The sequence below is a fragment of the Sycon ciliatum genome, chromosome 6 (assembly GCF_964019385.1).
Source record: "Sycon ciliatum chromosome 6, ocSycCili1.1, whole genome shotgun sequence".
Lineage (NCBI taxonomy): Eukaryota > Metazoa > Porifera > Calcarea > Leucosolenida > Sycettidae > Sycon > Sycon ciliatum.
The window spans coordinates 15,227,524-15,240,500 of record NC_088648.1 but is presented as its reverse complement, the minus strand read 5'-3'; the positions used below and the strand labels follow the sequence as shown (position 1 = coordinate 15,240,500).

The 12,977-nt window shown below is 44.8% G+C and overlaps 1 protein-coding gene across 1 annotated transcript; it reads right to left on the bottom strand.

Annotated features, from left to right (window-relative positions):
* Window positions 1-5,486: 5,486 nt before the first annotated feature.
* On the bottom strand, window positions 5,487-6,539 carry LOC135820071 (uncharacterized). The gene has a single exon (XM_065333377.1). The coding sequence runs from the start codon at window positions 6,537-6,539 to the stop codon at window positions 5,487-5,489; it is 1,053 nt and encodes a 350-aa protein (XP_065189449.1).
* Between the last annotated feature and the right edge of the window lie 6,438 nt (window positions 6,540-12,977).

Below are 12,977 nucleotides of genomic sequence, written 5' to 3'. Positions count from 1 at the left end.
GTGTAGACCCAGGTGCATCAAGTCCGGACGGGCGTCCTAAGTCCGTACGCCCACAATTTCTTATTCTGTTATTGTATTCGACTCAAATATGTTACCCTACTGGACAATGTGGTAAGTTCTCCTGGCATACCGAACACCGGGGTCTATAATAAACAAAAATCCCATACCACACGAGTGGGTTTTCCAGTGTCAATACGAATTACATGGTGGGTTACATTTCATGCAAGAGTCAACCTTGGCACGACTGATTTCGAGCGAACCCAGCGTCGAACAGCCCTTCACTCAATCATTAACAGACAGCTTAGAACTGAGAATGACCAGAGGAGAAGCATTTACAGAACGCCGCCAATCCTCGCAAGGAGGTTGACACTCCAGACATCACCACCACTGTTTTCCCGCGCGGGCTCTCTGCGCCGGCTAAAAACAGCTTACCTTTCGCCAATGAACTACACTTTGCAATGGAAACTGGTGGGGGGGGCATGATCTTTCATATTTCTACTTATACAATTTCTATCTCCTCGTCGACTTTCATTATACAGAACATAATATTAGAGACGCGACAACGGTCTAAACTAACTGTCAGTACCTTCAACGTTCGCGGCCTATCATCAGGCATAAAGAAGCAACAGCTGGCTTCCGATTTTGTTTGGAAGACTCGATCTCTCCTGTTTGGCTGTTGTCGCTTAGGCTTATGCGAAAGCTATACATGCTGTGTATATCTACATTGCATTGATGCCAACGCGATGAAGCTTCTAATAATCATAAACAATAATTATTGTAGGTGTAACCGTTTAGCCCGCACAGAAGGACAGTGTTGTAGGCACAGCCGGATTATGCCGGCAGAAAAATTGACAGAATTCGGTACTTTTTCTGGTAAGTTTCATGCATGTTTGGTATGTGGATAAAGAAATGGAGCAGAATTCGAGGAGTTGCCCGCCGTAAGGTTTGTATGGTTCTGCCAATTTTACTGATTTTTGAGCAGAATCCGCCGGTGCCTACAGATTTGTTGGATTCGACATTGCTCTTAGAACAAGAAATACAGAGCAACTAGTAGCGGTTACAACAACAGAATCGGCGGGATCGCGACGGACGAATCTGGTGCCACTCTTCACGACTCCACCACAGAATCGGAGACGGCCGGACGATCGCTCATCGACAACCCTCACGGGCGGCGGTCACGGGAAGAGCGTCAGGAGAAGGAAACGAAATCAAAATAGATCTGAATAGAAGCCAGGGACTAGTGGAGACGCGACTGAGACAAATCGAGAAGGTGGAACAAGGAGACGTGGCTGAAGGTACAATCGCAGCAAAGAACAGATCAAAGATAAAGAAGAGATGGTGCGGTTCCTGGTTTAGTGTTTTGAGCAGTTGCATGTCTTAGAAAATATCTATATTCCACTGAGACTCGGGAGACGCGATTGAATGTACAAACGCAGCAAATAACGAGTCAAAAAAAAAAGAAGCAATGGCGCGCGGTTCTTGGCTAAGTGTTATTTACTATGCACCTTTCAGTTTCAGGTGTTAGAAACTGTTTATATCCGCACCCGTGACTCTGTGCTTTGTAAGCAGAAAGAAAACAGTATAGCACTCACACTCTTCAAATAAAACGCACTCGCCATTTGTTTACACACGCACGCACACACACACACACACACACACACACACACACACACCTAGCTGCCACATTCATCTCCTGCTACCATTTTCACATTCACTGTATACGCTCACGCGACTGATGTAAATGACTCTGTATGTAACCGCGAGCTGCTACTTTTCCACACTCTTAATTTTAATGTTGTGACATAATTCTGGCTATATAAATGGTTGTTTTAGTGATTCTTGCCATGTGACGATGTTCAACTCATGATAGTCACGAGAAACGTACATTGTTTCATTTTATCAATTGTTGTACACATGCTCATGAGTGCACAATTGGTTTTATCAAGAGTACATACTCTTGGTTTTATTCATTGCTCTTGTCTCCTCGTTGGATATTTTAATAATGATAATAATAATAACTTTATTGGGATGACCCAAAGGCTGACCGCCTATCGTGGGGTCCGTCACATTGAAGGATGATGCATTCATGCCACAAGGGAGAACAGAGGTTTAAATCAGGATATTGATACAGATACTCAGCATACTCTGCATACTCAGCATACTCAGCATGTCGTAGCCGTTCCCTCATGTCTTTCGCGGTCTCACATCCAGTATCGGCTATTGATACGTTCTTCGAATATTTCTTTCATTCATTCACACTTTCTTGATCCTCGTGTCGCAGTGCATCCTGCGCAATTCCTGCAAGGGGCGCGATTGCAACAGCAACGGCTCGGGAACCACCTTCAACTGTGTTCATCGCCATGATGCTAAATTCTTTTATGCATGTAATGTCACCGAATCATGGCTTGCCAACCTGCCTTTATACTCCGTTTCCAGCGTGCATGCTTCCAGGATATTTTGGAATTGCCTGGCACTTTCGGTCAGATGTTAAAGGGTAAATCTACCTATAATATATGATTGTACTTGTAGCTAGATCGTAGGTAGATCGTCGCGATTAAAATAATATCCTGTCAGTTCCCGAAGGGAGCTTACCCACTGATGTATTTGTTGCTTACACCAACATTCAAATTTGTTCCGTACAATAGTATACATTCGAAATTGTGCGGATGACATGACTGTATGCTACCTTCATTTGTCCTACTCACTTACTTTCGCACCAGTCATATTTGTCAAATGACGCGGAACCTGATGGCAAGACTCCCAAGGCTAGATTTAAGCGATAGGATGAGGAGACGAAATCAGCTTTATTGGTACATAGTGAAAATAATAATCTCACGGAGACGACATGTGTGCATACCCACTGGCCCCGTACACTGGAGGCCAGCCGTTCTTCTGGCGATAGTAGTCACGGGTTGCACAATACTTCTTGTCGCGCTCTAGATGCGAGATATCTGGCACTGCTTCCATCGCATCTATAACGTTCCGTTCGGACATTTCTATCTCATCATCCACCGTATCCAGGACTGGTTTGCAGAACAAACAACAACCCATCATTGACTATCGAAGAAATCGGCCTCTTGATTGAGTTCGGTGGTCAAAGGAAAAAGGTTTTCAACGGACCGTAGCGTGGATGAAATGTATCAAACTTATACTTATAGTCTTGAGTCAGAGTACTATGCAGTATGGTACTCCCAATTTTAGTTTCGTATTTAGATACTAGAAAATACTTACTAGTAGAAATTCTATAGGAATGAACTCCTTAGCAGGATTGGATTGGCTGTTCCAGTCAGCACTGTCGTATGTCCACACATTGCGGGAGGCTGTTGTATTCAGTAATGTTTGAATTGTATCTTCTAGCGCAACGTCATGGGATTGATCAGGTGACCTAAACATCGCAATAGAAGTCGCCTCGATATTAACTGTGCGCAATCTGGTGGATAGTGCGTAGTTTAATTGAAGAGTAGAATACGTTTCAATGCGTTCCATGCCTTTCCAAAAGCTTTGAATTTGGTGTTCTCCAAATGCTTTCAACATTAATATAGGAACCTTCAAAATTCATCTTTGCGAGCATGTGACTGACCACTTCCGCTGCATAGCTGGCTGAGCATCTCATTGCTTTTTAAGTTGCTAATCCCTTCCCACTTTGTGTACGTGCTCTTCATTTTCTTTTTTCTCTTCTTCCGTGGTTGGTCTCACGCTCTCCTCAATTCAATTGGCTGTCTTGACATGCCACGAGATGCAGAAATAAATAAATAATAATATTAATAAAATAATGTCATCAGCATGCTCACGTGGCAGAGCTCGCATTGTTGGTGCTATGTCACATGTCAAGGGCGGAAGCCCACGCCTCGTGGGCTGCGTTGTCTTTTAGTCTCGAGTCAAAGTGCATGTACAGTCAAACCTCTTTAGGACGAACACCAAAGGACCGATGGTATTTGCTCACAATAACGGGAGTTCTTCTTATCCATACCTTATACCCAGTGAATACACAGTGAATTATTCCATGAGCTATGAAAACTAGTTCTTCTGAAGCAAAATTTTGTCTTATCAGTGGTCTTCTTAACCAGGTTTTGCTGTACTATGTTACTGCCACAGTTCTTAGTTATCTGAACAGTACAGCTCCACAGTCAACACAAGTGGGGTCTCAGCAGCTCAAAATAGAGTGCTCGATGCCCGATGGCACGGAAGAGCAACACACACACACACACACACACACACACACACACACACACACACACACACACATTTTGAAAAGCTTCACTCAGATTCCGGTTTTTGTGCATTAGTGTTGGAATGGTTACAATAATGTTCTCACCTAGTGTAAACATGCATCACGGAGTGTGCTACTTCTGTCCTTGCACACCAACAGCCCAGCGCGGCAACTTCCACATGTCGCCACCCCCGCCGACCTTTAATACTCGAATAATATTCTCATGATCACTTCTTCTGGTGTGTAAGCCTATGAACACCGGTTGAAGAAAAAAGGTCATTGTTCCAAGTGTCTGCGACTGAGGGGATTCAAGTCCTCACCTCGATGCGCAGTCACTGCAAAGTACACCAAAGAGTAAACCAATGCAGAATGTACTGAGATGGTGAGCCAAGGAAAATATTAAATTCAAACAAGGAAAACGGTTTGGGGCACAAGTTACGCGTTAGGAGTCCACCAAGTAAACCGGGTTTTGAACCGTCAGACGTGAACAAGGTAGCACCAGATTCACAAAAAAGTACTAAGACATTGCACGGCAAGGAAGTGAGCTGCTCGAGCACTGCTCAGTAGCACTAACAAACGGCCTTCCAACTTTGAACGTTCATCGATATTCGTGATAATGCCAAAGAGGGGAAGGTAAGCGCAATGAAGCCGAACACAAGCTACATTACAAGGCAAGGTGGAATGCTTTGGAATTCAAGGAAGAGACCAGTGATGGTCTACTCTACCTTTCTTGTGTCGTTCAGCGACTCATCCTGTTTCTTCGGACTTGTACATAATATAGAAGGTGTACCATTAGACCATATCTTCACGTAAAAAGAAATTTCCCTGACAGATTCTGTCTGCAATACTCCATTGCCAAGGTTGAACCTTCCATTGCCTTCGTGTATGAATAAGGGCAAGAGTAGATAAACAACTCTTGATAAGGGTAAGAGGCTTTCTAGAATGCTGTAAGAGTCCTATCTCCAACTTCACCTGTCCCCGATAATGTTCCCATTCAATGCAATTCCGAAGTAAAAGGTTACAAACTACTGCCGTATACTTCGAAGTAAACCTTTGCACATGACCTGGTAGTATCCACGAGGTCACCAAATCCGGCACGGCCTCTCTTACGCCAACACCGCTGTATACTCTACATCATTAATTTTCATTTTCAACTTGAATCATGAAAGTGCTCTTGAGAAGAGGTTAAATTCAAGGCTAGCCGAACAATACCGGGTATCAAGCTTTGGGACTGCGCTCTGCATCTTGGTATGACAGCCAATCGACGCACAATACGCTACGCTTCCTTCTCCTTCTCCTCTTCTCTGGCCAGCTCCGCCTCAGCTGCCTCTCTAAACATGTCCATTGTCTGTTGCAGTTCTGGATCGGACACCTCCAAAAATGCATCTGAGGTTATGGGATGTGCTGGTTCCAATGCGTCCTTCTCCTCTTCGTCCACTTCTCTGGCCAGCTCCGCCTGAGATGCCTCTCTAAACCTGTCCATATTCTGTTGCAGTTCTGAATCGGACACCTCCCAAAAGACGGGTTTTGGTCGTCCCCATGCGTCTTCCTCCACTTCCTCCTCTTCCTCAGCTACCTCTCTATACGTGCCCATATTCTGTTGCAGTTCTGGATCGGACACCTCCCACATGTCGTCCCCGGTTACGGGTTGTGGTGGTCCCCATGCGTCTTCCTCCTCTTCGTCCTCTGGTCTGGCCAGCTCCGCCTCAGCTGCCTCTCTAAACCTGTCCATATACTGTTGAAGTTCTGGATCGGACGCCTTCCAAAATGCGTCCGAGGCTACGCGTGGTGCTGGTCCCAATGCGTTTTTCTCCTCTTCATCCTCATCTCTTGCCAGTTCCGCCTCAGCTACCTCTCTAAACCTGTCCATATTCTGTTGCAGTTCTGGATCGGAGGCTTCCCAAAATTCGTCCGAGGTTACAGGTGGTACTGGTGCGAATTCGTAACGGCGGGGGCGGATGGCCTGAGGTTCCATCTCCCTTGCAGTTCTTTCAAGTTCGGATAGCGGGGCAGCTGCGCTGTCTTTGCCGACAGTTGGGATAGGACTCCCCAGCGTGTTCCCCAATAGTGGATTCTCGGGCTGCGCTAGCATATTCTCATTTTCAGGACTCTCGGGCTGCGCTAGCGTATTCTCATTTTCAGGACTCTCGGGCTGCGCTGGCATATTCTCATTTTCAGGACTCTCGGGCTGCGCTGGCGCGTTCTCCATTGTATAACTATCGATCTCTACACCACTGAAGTCGTAGCCGTTCGCAATTAGCTGATGCCACAATGCGGCTTCACGCTCACGTTGCACAATCTCTCGCATTGTAGAAGAGAATTCACCCATCTTTAAGCCTTTCTTTAGACACAAATCTATGGTTAGGCGCTCGTCCATTCAACACATGGCCGCGCTCTGCCCTTGTCATCTTTCCTTTCAAACTTTGTTAGTCGCATCTTGTATGTGCGCCGTACAAGGACAATTATTCCCGTAGCTATTCAAAAGACATTACTTCAGTAACGTCTGGCGCCAGCCAGGGTCCAACCAGATTTAATTCCGTGTTTGTGCCATCGGCATGCCTCACGCTATCCCGTACCTGTCCCGCACCGTACCATCGAAGACAGCTGGACACAATATTCAAATAGTGCTTTCAACATTAATGCAAGATCATAACATGAAGCAACTATTACTTGGAAGAATGAGTATGTATGCGAAGTGTATCGGGGGAATGCATGCGCTTTCACTGGAATCTTAGTCCGTAGATCTACGTGCTAACCTGAGATCATTGGCATTACTGCCCACTTCAAACCTTTTGAGGATCGCCATATCTAACAAACGGACAACTGTACAGACTTGCCGATACTTTTATCGTCTTCAGCAGCCACAACTAAGTCAGAAACAGGTCTTAAAAGGTTGTGAGCTCCTATAGGTTACGAGTTTCTAGAAAATACCACCTTGGACCTTAGACTATTTCCTTTATCACCCAAGTTGGGTGATGTGTTGCATTCCTGCTTAGAATTGTAGTTAGACCGCATCGTCATGATATTAACTGATCTCTTCATCGTCCTGTAACCGTCAGTATTCTTTGGTGCAGTGGGAATTAGCTCGTGCACATTTTCGCTGCGCTCACCTTCCCCTCTTCAGTCATGTGTAACCATGAACCTTCCAAGTTGGAAGGCTGTTGGTTTGCGCACTGGAGATGTGTTAGAGCCAGGTCTCGGGTCACTAAATGTCTCAGTAGCCTGTCAGTGTTGTGCCCAAATATTGCACTTTCTGACTGTTCATCATCTTGTTACAGTCGTGGATAGTTGCTCCATAAATGGTTCTCATGTGTTTTTTCTCCTTTCTACATTTATTACTGGCTCCGTATCCGAGATGAAATTGATCGTTACAGAGAAACAAAAAGGATGTTTTTTCCCCCGTTACTCCAATACAAAGCTTATCTCTGACGTCATCAATCCCGCATGGTCTGGGAAGTTAATGGCGTCATCATGATGTCACCAAATTTAGTGCAAACTTCAAGCTAGCATAACTCGGGAACGGCTGCTCCGATCAACCTGGGACCTTCACCATTGGAATCAGTGCATTTTTCGCGACAGGTTGTAAAGTTTTCATGTTAGGGTGAAATTCCCCTAAATGTTGGGTACAACGTACAACGTGCTCTCCTCTCTTCACTTCTGTAGTGCCAATGTCTCAATGTCTCAATGCTCCGCTATTATAGTTTGCTACAGAGCCAGTTTCATTTTATTATTATTTTTCTCCCTTCTTCTGTTTCTTTTGAATAAAATTTGCAGCGTCAACGACCTTTGTGTAGTGGTTGTGACCGATCGTAATATGAATTGGCTGCAGTGCAGTGCAGCCTCCGTGCTCTGAAAAACAACGTAAGAAGGCGTGTGAAATAGCTCATACTCGACTCCTCAGTGACGATAGTTATAGTTATGTTGAGCACTCTCATGTGGGGTAGTGCCTTTGCTGCTTGCATAACGCAGAGCTCACTGACTTGTCAGTTTGAGCACTCTGGCAAAGTACGTTCGGGCCTGATTTAAAACTGGATTTGGAAATGTAATTTTCATTGCTATTAGGTTCGGGCTCATTTTCTCTGTGCTGCGCTGATGAGTTCACAAAGAACGAAACAGCGTGCTGTCCGCAGATTGAGTACTGTATTTCGCTCCTGCTCTTGTAGTAATTGAGCACTCTCATATCAAATAAAAAACAACAACAACAACATATGGGGTAGTGCCTTTGCTGTTTGCATTACGTAAAGCTCACTGACTTGTCAGTTTGAGCACTCTGGCAAGAAACGTCCGGGCCTGGCTTAATCTTGTTTTAGAAATTTAATTTTAATTGCTATCAGGTTCGGCCTACTTTTCACTGTGTTGTGCTGATGAGTTCACACAGAACGAAACGAAGCATGCTGTCCGCAGATTGAGTATTATAGTTATGTGTTGTTTTCCAAATTTCCAACATTCCCTGCACTATCCTGAAAAGAAGAGAAAGAAAACGTTTGATAGAAGGACGTGTCTACTTGATTGTCTGGATCTGCGTCTTTGCATGCGAACGTACAGATTGCGAAACTTTCACCAAATGAGAAGTAATTTTGAGGCATCTTGCATATTCATGCGTAAAGAGTAGTCGGGTAGACGCACCTATGGCCAAAGCTCTACGAACCGAAACGTTGTACGTAAAAGGATTTGGTTAGGTTTGCATTTCTTTGGGAATGCATGTTTCCATCCAACTACACTCTATTATCAACTAAGTCACTCCAAGTAATCCGTACCATTGTGCCCATTCCGGGCTGGCGGCTTGCTGGTGACAGCATGTCACATTACAGGCTCACACTGCTACCTGATGTTTGTTGCGCAAGAAACTGAATATTTCACGAATCTTTATGGTCGAGAAGCAGTCAGTCGTGTGCTAACTGTTCTAAGCCCACGGTTCTAGCTCACCAGCACCTCAATTAATGTCACATTCGGTGTTGAACGACTACGGGTAACTGGTAAAATTCTGGCGCTCCTCATTTATAATCCCTTTGCTTTATATCCGCCACTGGCCATACATCAGCCTTCCGCTCCTACAACTCGGCTCACCTTGCAGCCACGGCTGTAAGCCTGTCTCCATCTTGGCCGGCTTCTTTCAATTGCTACTCGTAAAGCTTTTCTCGCGTTTTGTTTTAGTTTCGTGATGGCAAATTCATTTCAGGACAGCCTCTATTTTGGAGGCTGAAGAATCCGTTATTGAATGGAAAAGCCATAAATCTCTTGTTAATCTAGAACGGGCCTTTACGATGGTACCCATGGCCAAACATTCGCCGTTACATATGTTATCTTCAATAGCCGTTTCTGCACTCGCGTCTGTGGATCCATATCGCTAACAGCTTCGCTCATAGACTGGCCATACACTCGCGCTACATCCCCATGTTCCTTTCATTGGCGATTTTAATGAAGCTTCATACCGTGTATCTCTGTCATGCATCATGTTCAGGTCAAAGACCGCAATATCAGTAACTCAACAACGCTGGTATGTTCCTACTAAACTCTTCTTGACTGTGCCGGTGGCCACACCTTTGCTTATCCTGCTTTCATTTCTGCTACTGGAGTGTAATTCTAGCCGCTGGCGAGCGCCTGATGATATCGTATCCGACTTCCTAAATCGCTGCGCATTGCATTCGGAAGTCCCTCTTCTGCAGATCCTCTTCCTTGCAACAAGATACACAGCAACCCGTGATATTTTTAGTTCCCACCTTCCAACCCGGCAAATATTTAGATTTTGATAAAAACGATTCAAAGCATCTCAATTATTTTGTAATACTTCTAAATATTAGAATAATATTAATAATATAATATACTTTCACACAAAATAAGCTCGGTGCAGCACTAATCATGGGAGGGGAACCCGACCCTTCACCATCGCCAACTCACGAAGCATGTGAGCTGGACGGTGACGGGCCGACGAAGCGCCCCGGACACACAATACAGCGGAACGTAGCAGCGCGAAAGACACCCGACAGCGATAATATCCCATCAACGACGAATAGCTACCTCCCGAAGATTGAGACGTGAGCAGGCAAAGGTGCTTGCGGAAGGCCGTGGGTGCCGGCGCAGCTGCCCCATTCACGAAAAAACCAAAGGTGCAAAGGCACCACGCTCAACATTCACTACTCTCTCAGCAACCCGTGATGATATTATCCATCAGCGCCCGGCCAAAAGCCAAAAATTGGCAGTAGCATACAGCGGTCAGAAGTAGGGCCATGAGTCACGTACAGCCTTGTGCCTTGCTCTCACAGAATATGCTACGATTCATATCCACAGCACAGATGCCTGGAAAACTAAACGCACCATTTTCGAGTGTAGTTCCGTCAGGGTGCTCTGTCCACGTTAAACTTACAGGCAGATACACATCAACCCTGATATTATCATTCATCCAGGTATACTTGCACTTGAATACCTACTGGTAAAATTCGCACACAACAGGCCAAAGGTTGTGTAGTTGTAACTTTACGTTTCACGCATTTCAGCGTTCATCAGACAGCAAGTACACAACCTCGGTCGTGAGTGTACGCGGCTCTGCACATTTGTGCATTAAGCGCTCTACCTCTCGCTGTCCAGATCGCCTTGTTTGTACTGGCAAAATTCCATACCTTGGGGTATTTGGTTGATTCAGATATATTGCCTTGACCAGTAGCAACGTTCTCAAATGGCCAGTATTCAGTGTTCTTCAAATCATTTTATTACAACTTAAAATCAATCACAACAATCATGTAAACAACCGTTGAGGGGATTTGCAATGTGTGCTTGTCTTAAATCGTTAGAAATAATAATAGAAGCAAATCAATAGAGGGGAAGCACACATTGCGGGGAGAGAATAGTCCGTTAACATTGTAACACGAATCAAATCAAGGACGTTACTACAATTAACTCAACAACATGGAGGAAACCCGCCTACTGCAGGTATCTCGCCCTGGACTGTGCCGGTGGCCCTACTTCGGCCCGTTCTTGGATCCTCTTCATCTCGGCCAGTTTCTTCGCTGCTGGCGACGGCTGATGCCCGGCTTCCTTCCGCAAGGCTTCATTCTTCGCTTCAAACTTGCGTATGTCTCGCTCCACTGGGTCCTCACACTTGCAACACGATACACAAGAACCCATGATTACAACCAAACTTTCCGAAGTATACTTCAACAGGAAGACCAACGTAGGATGCTTAGCTGCTTCACTTTATAGGTTTTGTCAACACCATTAGTCCCTCCAAAATACAAATGGAAACGAGCGGAAATAGTACAAATGGATATACAAATAGAATGTATGAGGTACAATCTGCCACTACTGACAATTTCATACGCAGAGCTATAAAAATATTTCGGATACTACTGAAGTACGAGCATGATATTCCAAACTTTGCCATAAGTCCCTCCAAATTACAAATGGAAACGAGCGAAAACAGTACACATGGATATACAAATGGAATTTATGAGGTACAATCTGCCACTACTGACAATTTCATACGCAGAGCTGTACAAATATTTCAGATACTACTGAAGTACGAGCATGATATTCCAAACTTTGCCCGTGCTATAATCGTCTAATGCTGTAAGGCCTGTTTCTGGCACGTCACGGGATTCACATCCACAGCCACAGATGTACAGTATGGAGAAATACACACACACAATTGTCCACTGTAGTTTGGTCAGGGTGCTCACTCCACATTAAACTTGCAGCAAGATACACATCAATTCTTGATATTATTATTATTATTAATCCAAGGATACTTGCACTGGGATACCTACTTGTACTGTTCACACACAACAGAGGCCATCAAACAGCAACATTTACCATAATTATGTCTGCGGGCTGATGATCGCTGAAATACGTCACACTTAAGTTGCAGCTGCACAACCATTTGCTGTGTAGCAAATGTACACTGCTCTGTACATTTGTCGATTGAGCACTCCTCTAACTCGATCTGCCTAGACCTCTGGCCTTGTTTGTAGCTTGTAAAGTTCCATACCTTGGGTTGTCTGGTGGCTTCAGATATAATTATAGGCTTTACCAGCACCAATGTTCACTTCAAAACGCAACCCCTCGCCGTAGATATCTAAGTTCCTTTTGTCTTACATGAAGCATAACAAACCATTATCACATGGCACGTGATTGTTGCCCGTACTCCAGCGAATCAGCACCTTTCGCGCCGCGGGCAATAATATGCGATATTGCCCGCAAAAAATAGTCTATTTGCCGCAAAAAATAGTTTATTTCAGTGATCGCGTGACTACACGACGACTCTGTAGACTAGACTGTACATGTACGACTCTACGACGAGTCGCAGTGTACCATTGTGGCATTGAGACGAAGATGGAATTCTTTTTGGAGATGGACGTCCCGGCAATGGACATGGCCTCGGCTGTCTGCCGTGTGGTGCTTGAGGGATCATTTGTTCAGTCATGTTGGCAGCGTGACCGTCGGTAAGCTTGTGGATAAGATTCAGTTCTGCTCGATGTGGTACTGTGATCACAAACAATTATTTGAAATAACACACACTCAGCATCGTGCGTTTTCAGATCCTCGCAAAGTCACTTCCTGGGGGTGGTCTTCCTGTGCCACGCAAAACTCTTACCAGGCTCATCAGTTAATTCTGTCCTCTGCCTTCACCTTTGCTTGAACAACAAACACAACAATTCAGGAATGTTTTGCAGTGAAAAATACAGCCATATATCTTGAGCTGAAAAAAAGAAGAAAAATTGTCCTCAGAATTACACACCAGGGAGTCGTCAAATACTTGCAGGACTGTATTTGA